At 51.6% G+C, this 19,745-nt stretch overlaps 1 protein-coding gene across 1 annotated transcript; it reads left to right on the top strand.

Moving 5' to 3' along the window:
* Positions 1-605: 605 nt before the first annotated feature.
* LOC133351704 (GATA-binding factor 2-like) lies at positions 606-19,019 on the top strand. Its single transcript, XM_061567117.1, has 6 exons — positions 606-725; positions 5,464-6,653; positions 6,987-7,652; positions 13,908-14,053; positions 14,675-14,800; positions 15,768-19,019. Exons 2-6 carry the CDS (start codon positions 6,341-6,343, stop codon positions 16,299-16,301), a joined length of 1,785 nt encoding a protein of 594 aa, XP_061423101.1. The 5' UTR covers positions 606-725; positions 5,464-6,340; the 3' UTR covers positions 16,302-19,019.
* Positions 19,020-19,745: the final 726 nt, after the last annotated feature.

The raw sequence follows: 19,745 nt of genomic DNA, 5'->3' as shown, positions 1-19,745 counted from the left end.
GTGTGTCTGTGTGTACTCATGGTGTGTGTGTACTCACGTGTGTGTCTGTGTGTACTCATGGTGTGTGTCTGTGTGTACCCACACGTGTGTGTCTGTGTGTACCCACACGTGTGTGTCTGTGTGTACTCATGGTGTGTGTCTGTGTGTACCCACACGTGTGTGTCTATGTGTACTCATGGTGTGTGTCTGTGTGTACTCACGCGTGTGTGTCTGTGTGTACCCACGCGCGTGTGTGTGTGAGGAGCGGTGGCGCTGTGGTTAGCACGCTGCGCTACGAACCCCCCGACCCGATTCGCGTTCATGACCAATAACATCGGTGACGATGATTTGAAGCGTTCCTGCTGCCTCTCATGGGTTGTCTCAGCCTCGAATGAGTACCCGCTGCGATGCGTAAACATCGCCACTTGGGAGACAAAGGCGGCCGGGCGTGGCTCTGGCCACCCACACCCCCTCGTGTACCATCGTTCATAGGTGCCACTCGCTAACAGCACTTGCCCCAGTAGCCTGTGCAAGGCTATACGGGGAATGTTTGTCTTTGTGTGTGGAGCTGGGAGGAGTCACCGGTGGTGGTGGTGGTGGCGAGGAGGAGGAGCATCGAGAGTGGCGAGTGGAGGAGAGCGAGCGAGAGAGTCAGAGAGACGAGACGAGAGGAGACGGAGCGAGAGTGCGGAGTCGATCCGCGGGGAACTCGGTTCCCAGGATCCCGAGACCAGGGACCCGAACAGGTGAGCGCCTGCTTAGCTTCTGCGTAATTCACAACAATCATAACACCATCACCACCATCATCACCATCATCCGCACCACCGATTTGCACGAAAGATGTTCAACATATATCCACACATCACCGTCACGACCAAGATTGCCACCACCGTCATTTTCGTCGTCATCATCGCCATCAATATTTGATTAAATGTAACTGAACTTGAACTAAACCCTCTTTTTTCTCAACAAAAAAATTCACGCGTTCGTCTCGATCGTCGTGTTTCCGGACACGGAGAGACTGAGATGATCTCCGACACAGAGAGACGCCGAGAAACAGAGACGCTGAGATAGACAAAGAGGGACACGGAGAGACACGGTGGGATAGGAAGACAACGGGGACACACACAGACACAGAGACAAAGAGACAGACAGAGATACAGAGAGACAGAGAGAGAGAGACAGAACACAGACACTCTAAGACTGAGAGAGAGACGGGCCTTCATTGAGAATCGGATACCAACGACAGTTCAACATTCATATACAATACACCACATACCCTGCGAAATGAAAACGTAATTATCGTGAATAACATCAACAGCTAAATTTTGATCTAAAGCTTTCGTGACTGCAGGGATTCATCTTCTTGGTTCTTTCGGTAAAGTCACGTAGAAGGGAAATAATAAAATAATATTTACATAATTCTAGATTTGAAGCTTTCGTGACTGCAAGGATTCATACTCTTAGTTCTTTCGGTAAAGTCACGTATATTAACATAAAACAAAATATAACATCAACAGCTGTTTGTCTATCAACTGCTGCATGGACACCCCCCCCCCACCGCCCTCACGGCGTCTCGTCCACGACTGTTGTCTGACCATACTTCACCGCGCCGGTCACTGCGCGTGTTGGGTGAAGGCGAGGAGGTGGAAGATGACACGCGGTAGGGGGGTGCCGCTTGGCAGGCGTCACTCGCCACCCGCCCGGTGTCGACAACTGCTCGGGGCCCGTCCGCTGAGTCGGTGCGCGGCGACAAATCTGTCGGAACTCGAGGCTGTCCCTGCCTCCCTGTACGCACGCGGACTTTCTACACCCCCTCATCCCCCCCTCCCCCCCTCCCCCCGAATCTTATAGAACGGCCGATATTTAATCGATGCTGGAACGATGAAGGATTAATAATATTCACGTGTTTAAGCAAACAGTCCATCTTGATTCTAGATTACTATCTAACTCATTTGAAGGGCAATGTAGACAAATTATTATCGAAGCTTCACCCCCCCCCCCCCCCCGTGTCCTATGCGTACATTGTCAGTAGACCCCCCATATACAAGCGAACGCGTTTGGGTTAACCCCCCCCCACTCTCCCCACTCCATGCGTAACGCACTCAACGGATGGCTCCTTAAGCGGTGTGCCGAGAATTCCACCTCTTGGCTGCCCCGGGGTTCAATGGGGGCAGCGCTGCCCTTCCGTAGGGCGCGTGTCGTGCCGGCGGCGCCGCTGTCGCGATCCCCGACCCCCGCTTAGGTTGACTCGGCATCAAATGAGTACGATAACTGTACTATCTCCCGGGGGGGGGCGTGTAAGCGAGTCTCGGCGTGGGGGAGACAAAGGCGGCCTGAGTGTGAGGGTATCTTGACCATTCTGGTGCGCCGTGCGGAGATTAATGACGGCACTTGCCCCAACAGTCTACGCAGGCTACATGGGGCGTCTGTGTATATCGATGTGTGTGTGTACAAATCTCTCTTTGTGTCATCAGGTACGGTATAGCTTTACGGGGTAGAGCGGTGGCGCAGTGGTTAGCCGCACTGCGCTTACGAACCTCGGTCACCTGAGATCGATTGCCGGTCACGACAAGAACATCAGTGGCAAGTGAAATCTGAACCGGTCCTGGGGTATCCCTCCTTTCACCAACCCGCATTGACCGGCGTGGTGAAGTATGGTCAAAATAACCGATACGGCGTGGGGGGGAGGCCTTTTTCAGCAGTGGATTGACAAAGGGCTTTTCGTTACATCGTCGTGTATGTCGATGTTTTATGTGACTGTCTATATATATGTAATTATGTTGAACTTATTTCGCGCCGTACGTAGTCAACCGTGCTGATCGTAGGTGCGGGGGAACGATAAAAACAAACGAAGCACAAAAAGTAGTTAAAAATAAATCGACTTTAAATCGAGATGATTATTTAAAAGTGCATAGCTCCAGTGACGTTTTAACATCGGGAGGAAGAGAGCGTTCCAGACGGCCGCGGAAGCGCATCTGAAAGCGCGCGACGCAGTGGCCGTCTTTGTTAGATGGCTTCGCCACAATCGCGTGGATGCTTTATCGCTCCTCGACGAGATGATCGAGGTATTGAGGTTCATTTGCGGCAAGCACTTTGTGTGTGATGAGTGCATCTGTGTGTATGTTGATACATATATATGTCTTGCGCCGATTTCGCCTTAATAGGTGCTCGCTAACAGCACTTGCCCCAACAGTCTATGAAGGCTACCCGGAGGATCGTTGTCTTTACCGCGCGCGTGTGCGTACATAATTATATCATTGGTGGGGAGCGGTGGCGCAGTGGTTAGCGCATTGCGCTACGAATCCGGCGGACCCGAATTCGATTCCCGCTCACGACCAAAAGCAAGTGGCGAATTTGTGAACCGGTCCTAAGCCGTTGCCCTCAGTCGACTCAACCTTAAATGAGTACCTGGTGCGCTGTGTAAAACATCAGCACTGGGGGAGACAAAGGCGGCCGGGCGTGGTGTTGACCACCCCCCCCCCCCCCCCTCGTGTGCCGGCCTTCACGTGTGCCTGCTAACACCACTTGCCCCAAAAGTCCATTAAAGCGACACGGGGAAATCTATGTCTTTGTTTTGCATATATATGCAGACATACACACATAGACACACACATATATATATGTGTGTTTACGGTCGCTAGCATCATATGTTGAACGGTCAGAGAACATACTTACTTAACATAGAGTATGTCATTAATAAATGTAATGTCAGAACAAATTAATACGAGACAAATATACAATGTGGATGTATACATATCAGACAACATATATACACACGCACACCGAGATATATTGTGTCTCAACCCGATCGTGTGCTGAGAGAGGGACGTGAGGCTGGAATCGCATGGCAGCGCTGTCTGTTTCATCGGCAGAGGCAGTCAGACACGGGGTCTCTGTGTGAGTCTCTGTGTGAGTCTCTGTGTGCGTCTTTGTGTGAGTCTATGAGTCTCTGTGTGAGTCTCTGTGTGAGTCTCTGTGTGAGTCTCTAGGTGAGTCTCTGTGTGAGTCTCTGTGTGAGTCTCTGTGTGCGTCTTTGTGTGAGTCTATGTGTTAGTCTGTGAGTCTCTGTGTGAGTCTCTCCGTGTGAGTCTCTGTGTGAGACTGTTTCATCGACAGAGGCAGTGAGCCTTGGGGTCTCTGTGTGAGTCTCTGTGTGAGTCTCTGTGTGCGTCTTTGTGTGAGTCTATGAGTCTCTGTGTGAGTCTCTGTGTGAGTCTCTGTGTGAGTCTCTGTGTGAGTCTGAGTGTGAGTCTCTGTGTGAGTCTCTGTGTGTGTCTCTGTGTGTGTCTCTGTATGAGTCTCTAGGTGAGTCTGTGTGTGTGTCTCTGTGTGAGTGTCTATGTGAGTCTGTGTGTGAGTCTATGTGTGAGTCTGTGTGTGAGTCTGTGTGTGTCTCTGTGTCTCTGTGTCTCTGTGTGAGTCTCTGTGTGTGTCTCTGTGTCTCTGTGTGAGTGTCTATGTGTGTCTCTGTGTGTGAGTCTCTGTGTGTGTCTCTGTGTGAGTCTCTGTGTGTGTCTCTGAGTCTCTGTGTGAGTGTCTATGTGAGTCTGTGTGTGTGTCTCTGTGTGTGTCTCTGTGTCTCTGTGTGTGTCTGTGTGAGTGTCTCTGTGTCTCTGTGTGTGAGTGTCTCTGTGTGAGTGTCTATGTGAGTCTGTGTGTGAGTCTCTGTGATGCAGTAATCACATCAGTCACCGTCACAATCACCCGTGTGTGTTTGTGTGCGTGTCGTGGGGAGCGGTGGTGTAGTGGTTAGCGCGATTACCTGAACCGGTCCTGGGTCTCCCCTAGGTTAACTCGCCCTCAAATGAGTACCCGGTGCGGTGTACGTGGCCGCCCGTGCCGTGCCGACCGTCATAGGTGCTACTCGCTAACATAATTTGCCCCAACACTCTATACGGGGTATATATATTTGCCTTTGACATCTATGTATATACATATGTGTTGTGTGCGTGCGTCTGCGTGTGTGTGTATTCGCATGTATGCTTAAGTGTGTAGGGGAGGGGAGGATGAGTGGTGGCGCAGCGGTTAGCGCACTGCGCTGCGAACCCAGGCCACCTGAGTTCGACTCCGAGGCTCCGGCTAAAACGACAGCTGCGAGGGACATCTGGATCTGTTCTCGAGTCGTCCCCCCCTCCTTTCGCCAGCGTTGGTGAAGCGTGGGGTGCATACTCCAGCTGTGGATTGAGCGATAATGATGGCGATGATGATGATGAACCTGATACCACATTGTGTTCACGCGCCGTGTGAACGCGCCGTGAGTCTCAGGTGTGTGTTCACGCGCCGTGGGTCTCAGGTGTGTGTTCACACACCACGTGAACGCGCCGTGGGTCTCAGGTGTGTGTTCATTAACCTCGTTATCATCTCATCATCAGCAGCATCACAATCGTTATCGTAGTTGTCGTTGTCACGGTCCACATTCTCCACTCGTCCTGACCCCTCGATGCCCCCCTCTTGTTCTCTTACTCCCATCTTGCTCCCCAGTGACCATCATTGTGCTGAAACCCTGCCAACGATCAGCATCGACTGCTGCCTTCGTCCACCTCGTCAGCTGTAGTCTTCGTCAGTCACCGACCACCACCACCACCACCACGGCGAAGACGTCGTCAGAAGACCTCTTCATCTCTCAACCGACCTCGTCTCTGTCGACATCGTCGGCTGTCATCGTCAATTGTCGGTCTCTACCTCATCGCCAACATCATCATCAACGTCGTCGTCGTCATCATCATCAAGAGTCACTGTCTTCATCGTCGTCATCAGCGGACATCATTGCTCATCGATGCCATTAATCGTCGTCATCACAATCGACGGTTAATCTTTGATCGTTATCAAGTGTCACCTCACACCGCCACTCATCGATCAGCGTCTCTATCAGCGATTTTATTCAATCATCAATCATCGTCGTCGTCGTCAACGCTGAGCTTTGTCAATACTCAGCATCATCATCGTCGTCGTCACCATCATCGGTGTTATTCAATCATCGACTATCATCTCGCGCATCAACGGACTACCTCAATCACCAAACCATCGACCAATCAACCGCCAACCATCGACAAATCAACCGCCAACCATCGACCAATCAATCACCAACCTTCGACCAATCAACCACCAACCATCGACCAATCACCCGCCAACCATCGACCAATCAACCGCCAACCATCGACCAATCAACCACCAACCATCGACTAATCAACCACCAACCATCGACCAATCAACCGCCAACCATCGACCAATCAACCACCAACCATCGACTAATCAACCACCAACCATCGACCAATCAATCGCCAACCATCGACCAATCAACCGCCAACCATCGACCAATCAATCATCGACCACCGACCACCGTCGCTGCTGCCGAGCCATGGAGCTGAGCGCGGACGCCGCTCGCCCCTGGCTGCCGCACCACGTGGTGCTCACGGGGGACCAGGGCGGCGGAGGGGTGGACCCGGGAGTCGGGGTGGTGGGGGTCGGGTTTGTGGGGGGCCCCTCGCACCCCCACGCTCTCCCTGCCGCCGCCGCCGCTGTTTCTTCTCACTGCTTCGTGGACGCGGCTCAGCTGCGGGGCTCCGAGGAGGCGGGCGACGCCTTCCTGGGGGGCGCGGAGCAGCGCCGCACTCCCGTCGGGGGGCTCCTCTTCCCCGCGGCGCATGGAGGTTACCGCACCCCCACGCACGGTAGGGGAGCACCTACCGACTCAGCCCGACACACGTACCGAAACACCGTGACACACGTACCAGCACACTGACACGGGCACCAACTCGGGTCGCGGGGTTTGTAGTGCAGCGCGCTAATCACGCACACACAGACACACACAGACACACACAGACACACACCGACACACACAGACACACACAGACACACACGGACACACACAGACACACACGGACACACACAGACACATACAGACCCTCACACACCTACAAACACACCTGTGTCCCGTGACCCCATGACCTACCCTGCGTATCCCCCCTCCCCCCGCTTGCGCCCCTCCCCCACGGCCCCCCCAGTCCGCCAGGTGTGCCGGCCCCAGGTGCTGCATGGGGCCGCGCTGTCCACGTGGCTGCAGGAGAATGGACGCGGCCTCTCCCCGCACACCGCGTGGAGCGCCGCACACGGCGCCTTCACGAAGCCCGGCGGCCTCATCAACCACACGAGCAGCAGCACATCGGCAGCGGCAGCGGCAGCAGCAGCGGCGGCGGCTCACGGAGGAATGTACGCAGGCGGTGGAGGTGGAACATCGCTGTCTCATAGCCCCCTGGTCTACGGCTTCCCACCCACCCCGCCCAAAGACCCATCGCCGCATCACCATCAGCAGCAACAGCAGCACCATCAGCAGCAGCAGCATCAGCAGCATCAGCAGCAGGGCCTCCACGCGGCTGCGGCGAGACGCGCGGACGAGTGCAAAGATTCGGAGGCGCTCAAACTGGAGTTGAACCCGGGTCACAGGAGCACCCATCATCACCATCCCATCGCCACGTACGCGGCGGCTTACCATCCTCACCACCCTCACCATCCTCACCCCCACCATCACCACGCGCACCACCCGCTGGGAGAGGGCGCCCCCTCGCCGCACGGGGCCCTGGCCGCTCCCCTCTTCCACCCCGCGGACCTCTACGGGGGCCCCGGATTGAGTTTCATCCCCAAATCAAGAAGCAAGAGCCGCTCGGCCACGGGTAAGGGACGCGGACATCTGGGACCCTGGGAGGGGGGGGGAGCTGGGACACGGGGGGGGGGACCTGGGACCATGGCGGGGGGGGGACCTGGGACACGGGGGGGGGGGGGGACCTGGGACCCTGGCGGGGGGGGGGGACCTGGGACACGGGGGGGGGGACCTGGGACACGGGGGGGGGGGGACCTGGGACACGGGGGGGGGGGACCTGGGACACGGGGGGGGACCTGGGACACGGGGGGGGGGGACCTGGGACCCTGGGGGGCACTGGGACACGGGAACCTGGGACACGGGAGGACCTAGAACCTGGGACATGGGGACATGGGATATGGTGATCTTGGACCCTGGGGGACCTGGGACCCTGGGGGGACCTGGGACACGGGAGGACCTGGAACCTGGAACACGGGGACCTGGGGAACAGGAACCTGGTACACGGGAGGACCTAGAACCTGGGACATGGGGACATGGGATATGGTGATCTGGGACCCGGGGGGGGGGGCACTGGGACACGGGGGGACCTGGGGCACGGGAACCTGGTTACACGGGAGGACCTGGGACATGGGACACGGGGACATGGGATATGGGGTTCTGGGATCCTGGGGGGACCTGGGACACGGGGACATGGGATATGGGGATCTGGGACACGGGGGGATCTGGGGAACTAGATGGACCTGGGACACGGGGACATGGGATATGGGGATCTGGGACACGGGGGGACCTGGAGAACTAGATGGAACTGGGGCACGAGGACCTGGGATACGGTGAAACGGGACGTGAGACTTGGGACCTGGACACGGGACATGAGACCTGGAACTTGTAGATCTGGCATCAATCTGGGAGTCGTGGAAACAAATGTTTGGAGGAGAGATGCCGTCAGTGAATCATTTATTATCCTGCATCAGATGGCACGAGGCTTCTGCATCGGATGAGTTGAGAGTTCTCTTTGGATGAGATGTGATCACGGTGATGATGGGAATGATGAGAGATAATCAATTATGGTGGTGGTGGTAGTGTTGGTGATGACACAAGATCAATGATGACGATGACTATGAAAGACAACTATTGCGGGTGATAATGCAAGATGATTGAAGAGGATGATGACGTTGATGATTTCGATTTAAAGCTTTTGTGACTGCAGGGATTCATCTTCTTGGTTCTTTCGGTAAAGTCACGTAGAAGGGAAATAATAAAATAAGAAAAATAAAACATAAGAAAATAATTCTCACGACGAAAGAACCAAGAAGATGACGTTGATGATGAATAATTGACAATGATCACGACGAACGATCAGTCGATGATGACGACGACGATGGTCGTGATGATTTATGATGACGACCACGAGTGTGTGTGATTGTAAAGACGGTGATAACGAACGTCCATTGATTATATTCACGACAGATATTTAACGATGATTAAATTCATGATAACGATGGTGGTGATGTTGAAAAATAATTTCTGCTGCAGAAATATGATGAGATCTCATTGATGATCAAAGATAATTTATTATGATGATTTTGACGCAGTGATTTGATTGCTGATGATAATAATGAATTATAAATGACGATGATACATCATGCTGGTACATAATTGATTGTAATTATTATAGATAATTGATGATAGATAAATAATTATCAAAATCAAAGTGTATATTGACACTGGAGGAATCCGATGAGCTACAAAGCTTTCTTTTTCCACAGGCGTCCAGTATGATAATGGGAGTTTATTATAATGAAAGAGAATTGACAATAGATAATCATGATGAAAGCTAATTGATGACGATAGATAATTAATGCGAGATAATGATTCAAGATAATTGATGATACATCATCCTCTTGGTTCTTTCGGTAAAGTCACGTAGAATGGAAATAATAAAGTAATAAAAATAAAGCATATTTTATTATGTTTTATTTTTGTTATCAAAATATTTATTTTAGTATTTTATTATGTTTTATTTTTATTATTGTGTTATTTCTATTCTACGTCACTTTACCGAAAGAACCAAGAAGATGAATAATAATAAAACTAAAACACAATAAAATAATTATTTTATTATGTTTTTATTTTATTATTTCCATTCTACGTGACTTTACCGAAAGAACCAAGACGATGAATCCCTGCAGTCACGAAGGCTTTAAATTGATGATACATCATTAATGCGAGATAATTGATTATAGATCATTGACGATAGATAATTGATAACGATGGCTTGCGTGAGCAGTGCCTACCGCTCTCTACAGAGCCTGTTGTGTGCTCAATGGTGATGCCACGAGGCGGCCGGGACGCGCTGCTGCTGCGAGCTTCCAAACGACTGAGCACTTGCCCCGCAACGACGGCATGTCGAAGGCTATTCGGGGGACCTTTGTCAATTGTCCTCTTCGTCGTGATTGTCGTGATCGCCGCCCGTGTTGATCTCAACTCGGGGCCACGGAGACACGGATGCGCGTGCCGGCGGAGGAGCTGTTTACCAACTAAACGGACATTTCCGATTGGGGGGAAAAAAGGAAAATTGCGCGCCTCTTAAGCCAATTTGGCCGTATATTTATTTATATGGTTTTGCTTTTAAAAAACACGCACTTTTGTTTACGTTAGATTGCTTTTTTCTTTTTCTCCAAATCAATCAAACGTTGTTGCTGGCTTGCTCGGTTATCAGGCTGAGAGACGCCAGTTTGCCAGATGGACAAATCTAGGCAACACGAACCTTATAACTTGGACCGGGTGAACTACAACCACGCTGCCTCCTATTGTGGTGCTTACTTGGGCACGATCATTAACACATTCCTGCGGAGGGAGCTGGTAGGAACGTTGGGTTGCTCGGTCAATAGCCAGGGTCAACGGCGGCGTGGTGTATATGCCCGACTGTGAGGGCGGGCACAAGCCGGCGTGAGTAGGCTAAACGTTGAGTTTTATAAGGGCACCACGGGGTGACCAGCCCCTCATCACCCAGCCCCACCCCTCCCACCCCCCACCCAGCCCCACCCTCCCCACCCTCCGCACCCAGCCCCTCCCCACCCTCCCCTCCCCACCCAGCCCCTCCCTCCTCACCCTCCCCTCTCCACCCCTTCCACCCCTTCCACCCCCCACCCTCCCCATATGCACGACAGACAGACAAATAATCCCTGGTGGGCAGTGTGGAACCTGTTGTTCCTACCTGTATTATAACGTTGACCTCTACAGACTACACCGCACTGCGCCCTCGATCGCGTTTTAATTCATTGCGTGAAAGGTCGTCTTGTTCATGCTCCCCGGGATCCCTCCCTCTGGACTCTCCGCCGTGTCTCCTGAATCTGGCCACGTGTCCCCCCCCCCCCCCCCCGCTTTGCCAGCCAAGTCGCTGCCTGCAATCGCCTTCTCTCTCTCTCTCCCTCGATGACAGCGTCGTCATCTGCGTCTCCTGCCCTCATCCCACCCACAACTATACTCCCTCCGCTCTATGAAGCTTACATTTGTATCTGGTCACGCTTATCCAGTATTCCAGGATATTCTACACGGCAGATCCGTGGTGCGTGAGCAGAGCAGCGACAAAACAAAGACAACAACGTCTATTCAGGGTTCCCTCGCTTTGTGCGGGTTCGGTTAGTGCTATTTCGCGTCTATGTGGCTCACCTATTTCTATACAAAATTGCGGTTTGAACTCACTCACATGAGGACATGCCGTCGGACGTAGGACACCATTGTGTGTGTACTGTGTGTGTACTGTGTGTGTACTCTGTGCGTGTGTACTGTGTGTGTACTGTGTGTACTGTGTGTCTGTATTGTGTGTGTGTCTGTACTGTGTGTGTGTACTGTGTGTGTACTGTGTGTGTGTACTGTGTGTGTATACTGTGTGTGTACTGTGTGTCTGTACTGTATGTGTGTACTGTGTGTCTGTACTGTATGTGTGTACTGTGTGTGTGTACTGTGTGTACCGTGTGTGTGTGTACCGTGTGTGTGTACTGTGTGTGTACTGTGTGTGTACCGTGTGTGTGTGTGTACTGTGTGTGTACTGTGTGCGCTACTTGGAAGGCAGCCGTCTCCTGGTGCCGTGCATTGTGGGTTGGGTGTCTGTGCGTTCCACGCTACGCGGTTTCGCTTTGTGCGCACTTTTTTAGAACGCATCTACTGCCGCATGCCGCTAGGGGAACCGGTATCGCAGACAGCGAGTTGCGGGTCCTTCAGGAATATCGCACAACTAACAAACGAGGTATCCACAATTATATCGGCGTCGTCATCATCATCATCAATCAGCAGTAGCCATGAGCAATCCACTGCTGGATGAAGGCCATCTCTCTGTGTCTCTCATTGTCTTTATTTTGGCTGTTTCCGTTGGGCCTCCTCCCATTTATTGATGTATCTCTTGGCATCTGAATTAATATTATTACGTTTGGGAGCAGCACACGTCGCGAGCAGGGATGATGATGGATCGGCGGATAAGAATAACAAAAATATATATAACAGTTATGATAATAATAATACTGTATAGCAGATGAGTTGTGGATCCTGTTGCTGCGTTGAAATTGGCGTACAAGTATAACGAACAACACCCAAACTCGCTGCGAGTCAATGTGTGTGTGTGTGCCTGCAAAGGAAAATTGGTCGATAACAGGTGACGGTTCAAACAATGGCGATATGAAGAAAGGGCCACTGAGGAAGGGCTGTTGCTTGAAACGTCGCCTATTATATATTTGGTTATCCATTTAATGGCGTACACAGTGTGGTTATTGGCAGATGTGCTGAGTTATTTTAACGATAGCAGCAGCAGCAACAACTACAACAACAACGGCAGCCAGCAGGGATGATGAGTCAGAGCGTGCGCTGGTGCTGAGTGCGCTGTTAGAACGCATGGTGGTGGTGACTTGGGAGAGGACGCCATCCAGCAGTGGAGTGGCCATGGCTGATGATGATGATGATGAAGATCGTGAGAGGAGGCAGTCATTTAGGGGAGGCCGTCATCCAGCAGTGGAGTGACCATGGCTGATGATGACGATGTCGTGTAGCGAGGCGATGAGTTGGGGTCGTTGACAGACAGAGCGAGGAGTCTCCTGTCTAAGAGAAAAGTGGTAGATGAGGTGGGGGGGGGGTGCAGGGGGGAGCGACTTTCGTTTTTTCGTTCGTTCGTTCGTTTGGTCGTTCAACTCTCACGCAGAACTCGGCCGCGATCGGTGATGATGTCAAGGAACGTTTCGTTCCGAACGAGGATCTAGGCTCACCCGTGCATCGTTCTCGTGTCACTTGAGTGGAGTTTATATACCGCAGCCGTTACGATGACGACGATGACATTCAGAAGTATTGGCCCGTGGTAGTGATGACGATGATTATGATCATGATGCGGATGTTGATGATAACCAACATATTCCTGCGGAGGGAGCTGGTAAGAACGTTGGGTTGCTCGGTCAATGGCCAGGGTCAACGGCGGCGTGGTGTATTCCGCAAATATGGCCGACTGTGAGGGTGGGCACAAGCCGGCGTGAGTTGGTTAAACGTTGAGTTTTATAAGGGCACCACGGGGTGACCAGCCCCTCCCCACCCAGCCCCACCCCTCCCAGCCCCTCCCCACCCTCCCCTCCCCACCCAGCCCCACCCTCCTCACCCAGCCCCTCCCCTCCCCACCCAGCCCCTCCCTGCACGACGGACACAATAATCCCCTGTGGGCTGGTGTAACCAGGAGTTTCCTACCAGTATTACCATGCGTGATGATGGTAGAGTGGAAGGTCATGATGATGATCATATGGGTTCTGAACCGTGATGGTCATCACGGTGAATGTGATGATGAGAGCGGTTCACCGTGACAGAGACGACAACGATGATGACAAACTCCTGCATAACTATGAACATATTATCTTACGACGCACGCAACAACACAAAAAAACCTGCAACCCTCTTCATTCTAACACCTACGAGTTGACAGGTGTGATGTCATCTAAGTGAACACGAGGCTTCTTACTCTTTGGTCTTTTCGGTAAAGTCACATCGGTAATATACATAATAAATTAAAATGAAAGCAAATAAATTAAGACATTTATAAATTAAAATGAAACAAAGAAATTAGTACATTTATTTGTTTTCATTTAAATTTATTATAAATAAATTAATAAATGTATTACCATTCTTTTTATTTACTTTATTTTTTCACCTACGTGACTTTACCGAAAAAACCCAAAAGAGTATGGATCCTTGCAGTCACGACAACTTCACATCTAGAGCGAGCCTTCTTACCAGTGAGCACGTGCCACGAGACTCCCGCCACCATTGAGCACGTGTCATACCTCCCCACTCCCGTCAGAGGGCCGCGAGTGCGTGAACTGCGGCGCCACGTCGACGCCGCTCTGGCGCAGGGACGGCACGGGCCACTACCTGTGCAACGCGTGCGGCCTCTACCACAAGATGAACGGGCAGAACCGGCCGCTCATCAAACCCAAGCGGCGCCTGGTGAGAGCGCGGCGCTGCATGTGTCTCACCCTGTGTGTATGTGTGTGTCTCACCCTGTGTGTGTGTGTCTCACCCTGTGCGTGTGTGTGTGTCGTCACAAAGAGACACGTGTGTGTGTGTCGTCACAAAGAGACACGTGTGTGTGTGTGTGTCGTCACAAAGAGACACGTGTGTGTGTGTGTGTCGTCACAAAGAGACACAGAGACACGTGTGTGTCGTCACAAAGAGACACGTGTGTGTGTGTGTGTGCGTGTGTCGTTACACAGAGACACGTGTGTGTGTGTGTGTCGTCACAAAGAGACACAGAGACACGTGTGTGTCGTCACAAAGAGACACGTGTGTGTGTGTGTCGTCACACAGGGACAGAGACCAATAACAGTGGCGAATATTTGAACCGTTTTTGGGCCTCTCCTAGATCCACTCAGCCTTAAATGGGTACCTGGTGCGACGTGTAAACATCGTCACTCAGGAGATAAAAGTCGGCCGGCCGTAGTGTTGGCCACCCACCCCCTCGTGCGCCATTTCGGCCTTCATTGGTGCTGCCCGCTAACATCATTTGGCCCCAAACGTTGTGTTGAAGACTCCACGTGGGATCTTCGTCTGTGTTGTGTGTGCGTGAAGTCTGCCGCAAGGCGGTCCGGGACTGCGTGCGCCAACTGCCTGACCAGCACCACGACGCTGTGGAGACGGAACGCGCACGGGGACCCCGTGTGCAACGCGTGCGGACTCTACTTCAAGCTCCACAACGTACGTCGACACATACGCGCGAACACACGTACAAGACACGGACCAATATCCCCCTTGCTGTTAGCAAGCGCCTATGAAGGTCGGCTTGACACACGAGGGGGTGGGTGACCAGCACCACGCCATGACCGCCTTTGTCTCCCCAGTGGCGATGTTTTTACACAACCTACCAGCTACTAATTTGAGGCTGAGTCGACCTCGGGGAGGCCCAGAACCAGTTCACCTACATATAACAAAGACAAAGATCCCCCGTATAGCCTTAACAGACTGTAGGGGCAAGTGCTGTTAGCGAGCACCTATGAAGGCTGACAAGGCACACGAGGGGGTGGTTGGCCAGCACCACGCCCGGCCGCCTTTGTCATCCTAGTAACGATGTTATCACACCGCACCAAGTGCTCATTTGAGGCTAAGTCGACTTAGGGGAGGCCCAGGACCGGTTCAGATAATCATCACCGGTGTTCACCATGAGCGGGAATCGAACTCGACTCGCCGGGTACATGGCCCAGCACACTAACCGCTACAATGCCGCTCCGCACACGTATATATGCATACTTAAATACATATACACACACATAAATATCGATATAGACACAAAAGACAAATACAATTTCCGCCGTAAACCCTTAACAGACTGAAGGAGCAAGTGCTGTTAGCAAGCACCTCTAGACACAAAGACACGCACATATACCGTCGACAAATTAGACGTAATTTGCCACGTGGTGTACAAGATTGTTTCTGCTCACTCACAGCGGTAAGTTGAAGAACAATCCTCACAATAAATTGTAGCAGAAGAAATACATGCGACCCTTTGTTTGGCTATGGCAGGGTGGTGGAGGGTTTCACGAACACACATTTGACCGGATATTTTATTTGCGTGACTTAACCGAAAAATAATTTTCAACGATGAATCGTGAAAGAAAGCCGCTCGTTAAATCGCCAATTTGATTAATTTGGTTCATTTGATTGACAGGTGAACCGACCACTCACCATGAAGAAGGAAGGAATTCAAACGCGAAATCGCAAGATGTCCAGCAAGAGCAAAAAGATGAGGAGGAGCGGCGCTGACGGAGCCCTCAGTGACCCCGAAGATCTGATGATCAAGCACTACCATCACCATCAGCAGCAACAGCAACTCCATCACCACCACCAGCACCACCACCACCATCAGCAGCAGCAACAACAACAACAACAGCAGCAGCAGCAACAGCAGCTTCTCCAGCATCATCAACATCATCAGCATCATCTCCACCACCACCCACATCATCACCAGCATCAGCAGCAGCATCATCATCAGCAGCAGCAGCAGCAGATGGACAAAACGTTGCCTGTGGGTGGGATGTCTCACCTGGGCGTGGGACACCTGGACACGGCGATGCACGGACACCTGGGCCACCTTGGCCAGCTGGGTCAGCTGGCTCCGTTCGGCTCCCCCGTGGCGCACGCCCACGCGGGGCTGCCCTTCGTGTCGCCGCACCACGCCGGCATGATCACGGCCATGGGATAGCGGTGGAGAAGACCGTAAGGGAGTACGTCTGTGTGTGTGTCTGTGTGTCTTTCTCTGTCTGTCGAACTTTGTTTGTGTCTCTGTCATTGTGTGTCCGTCTGCCGGTATGCGTCTGTTCATCTTGTTCGTCTGCGTCTGTCCGTTTGCCTGTCTGCCCCGTGCGTCAGTGAATCTGTCAGTCTGCGCATGTTTCTCTGCGCATGTCTCTGTTTGTGTGTACGTCTATCAGTCTGTGTGTCAATCCATCTGTGTGTCAATCCATCTGTCGGTCTCAATGTCTACCTGTACAGCTGTCTGTCTGTCTGTACATAAGTCTCTGTTGTGCGTTTGTATATCTGTCTGTCTTGGGCCGCTTTCTTCCGAAAGGAGAGTAACTCCTGCACCACCATCTTCACCACATCACCATGACACTCCCATCACACGCCCACCAAAGCCTGCGACATCACCATCACACCCCCATCACGGCGTGCAACATCACCATTGCGCTTCCATCACACCGACATCAGACTGCGCGCACAATGCATCGGCACGTTCGAGCTGTGTGTGTTCACTCCGCTGTGTGCATCCCTCGAGGCGAGCCAGCTCGTCCTATGTGCCGGGGCAATCTTCCCAATCGCCCCCCCCCCCCTTATCCGTGTCCCCCCTATCCCTGCCCCCCCCCCCCTATCCCTGGGCCCTGCCCCCTCCACCCGTTTGCCACACTCACCACTCACCCAGACATTTGTACACTTGGAAGCGTTATTGTATGCAACATAGTTCTTATTTAAACAACAAAAATATACTTTTTGGTGGAATCACCGCAATTCAGTCATCATTATCGTTAAGTATCACTTATACCGATTGTTTCACGACGCAGTTACAAAGTGAAATCTCTGTTTTACGTTAATATCGTCGGCGCTGCTACCCACTGTGGTGTTCAGGGGGTCGGCTGCATTGGACTTGCTATGCAGATTGTCGCCCGTTCGATTCCATCTCCGGGCGCGGCAGGAGTTCAAGCGACGGGGTAGGGTTCACGACGACAAAAAAAAAATCCCCCTTTCTCCTACGCAACATCTTTGTTGTTATCCAGCAGTAGTAATTCCGTGGGTTCGCCCGCATGTTCAGTCGCCCGGCAGCAGGTCGCGTGCGGTGGAGTAAAACGTGGCCACAGAGATGCCACTCTGGAGAGGGGGCAGCAGGAGAGCGACTCGCTCCGACTTGGAAGACCCCCCCCCCTCTCGCCCGCACGAGCCGGCAAAACTAAATAACAAGAAGTGCCAATTTGTTTTCGAATTCGGTCAAATAAAAAAATAAAAGCCTTCTCAAGAAATGTTTCAAGAACCTCGATGCACGTGAATGTGTCAGAGATTATAATCACGACCAGACGATACTCGCCTGACACGTGGCGGACACCGCGAATAATCACGAAGTAAACAAAATAACAATGCCCCCCCCCCCCCCCTGATTGGTAACTTAACGAGGCCTGATAGGGGTATTGATTAGAGGCAGGGGCAATTGAAGCGGATTTGGGAGGGAGAAATGCAACGGGGAAAGAGCGAGAGACGGAGGATGATTGACAGGGAGGGTGGGTTGGGATCCGTTGGAGTAAGGGGCCATCCATTTAGTACGTATGCATGGAGGGGGGGTTACCCCAAATGCGTTCGCTTGCGTAAGAGGGTCTACTGACAATGTACGCATAGGAAACGGGGGGGGGGGGGTGAAGCCTCAATAACAATTTGAATGAGTTAGATAGTCCAGCGGTGGCCAATCTGTTTGATTAAACACGTCAATCTTCTTGGTTCTTTCGATAAAGTCACGCAGAAGGGAAATAATAAAATAAAAATAAAACATAATAAAATGCAATTCTCACGACGTTTCGGCCACAACGCAAGCAGCGTCTTTCCGACAGCCCTGTTCAGTGTCTTCAGCTGTGAGACAACAAGTCCTGCCGGGAGAAGTGGGACTGTGGGAGAGGTGTCACTTTGTATGTCACCGTGCCCCTGACTGCAGCTGTCACGCGGCTCAGCAAAATACGTGGCCAAGGTACGCAACTTAATTCTTTAATGCAGCCGGCGGTGGACTATCTGTTTGCTTAAACACGTTAATATTATTAATCCTTGATCGTTGCTGCGTGGATTAAATATCGGCCGTTCTATAGGATTCGGGGATGGGGGGAGGGGGTCACGTTTTTACGGATTTTTTGCGTACCTACTCAATGGATGGCCCTAAAGTGGAAAGGTGAATTGTCTGGAGGGAAAGTGGAAGGACAAGGAACCTTCGAGTAAGAAGGCTAGAGGGGTCTATATAATAGGAGGGGGGGATGGAAACGCGAGAGATGGGGACGCTTGGAACGAAGGGAATCCTTGAAGAGCGTGTCCGGTGCCGGAATAAATAAAGACTCCTCTCTTATTCACGACAAATGCCTGCGGTACATACACTCCGTCACGAGGGAATCCGTGAAGACAGCCCCCTTGCTTTAGCCGAGGGCCTTCAGTTGGCAATATTGGGAGCAAGCCAGAGCGGGCCTACGGCTTTTACCTATTACGTGATAATAATAATATTAGTATTGTTGTTATTCGATTTGCTGCTCCTGCTACTGCTGTTGTTGCCTATATCAGCCCGTGAGCGCGATGGCTGTGATGTCTGTCCAGCTGTGTGCATTGCTACAGTATACGTTACAGTATGTATGCACTGCATTTTGTAAACTGCAATAGCCACATTAAAGTTGTTTGTATTCCTCGCTGGAGTTCGCGTGTGGTTCACTGGTGCTTGGTGCGCCTTGACTGCGTTAACGTCACCATTACACCATAACAGCGAGTGGTGCAACATCAAATCGCACTGCCATCATCACAGCGTGCAGCATCACATCAGACGGTGGCTAGGAGATGTTAACTCCCTCGCCTGGTATGCAGGAAGTTCGTCGGTTCGATCCCGACCCTGACCCCTGCTGTATATTTGGAGTTTGGAGTGTCTCTCTGTCTCTCTCTCTCTTTGTGGTCGCGTGGATTTGTCTCTGGGTCCCTCCGGGTTTTCCCCTCCACATTTTAGAATCAACATCGCACGTTTAGAGTGTTGGGCAGCTATACATTTCCACGTGATGATAAGCCACTTCGTTGAGCTATCATTTGTGGCCAGCTATATAGCTCTTCTGAAAAAGTGATATATGTCTCAGTGGGCCTTACCTGGTTAAATAAAAATTGTTTCATCGTTTCAGCCAGTGGTTCTTAAAACCTTACTGCAGCCTTGCACCCCTTTGATTCTCAATCGTAATTTTTTTGTATAATGTTAATAAACACATAGAGCGTTTGATGAAACTACGTAGTTGTACTCTTTGGTTATTTCGGTAAAACGTACATATAAAATAATTTTAAAAAAATTTTGTTATACCTACGTGACTTTACCGAAAGAACCAAAGAGTACAACTACTAAGTGAGTACAAATACTTAATCTTGATTTGAAGCTTTC

This window comes from Lethenteron reissneri, chromosome 38 (genome assembly GCF_015708825.2).
Source record: "Lethenteron reissneri isolate LAM-NWPU_2019-01 chromosome 38, ASM1570882v1, whole genome shotgun sequence".
NCBI lineage: Eukaryota > Metazoa > Chordata > Hyperoartia > Petromyzontiformes > Petromyzontidae > Lethenteron > Lethenteron reissneri.
This window is presented reverse-complemented; position numbering and strand designations above follow the sequence as displayed.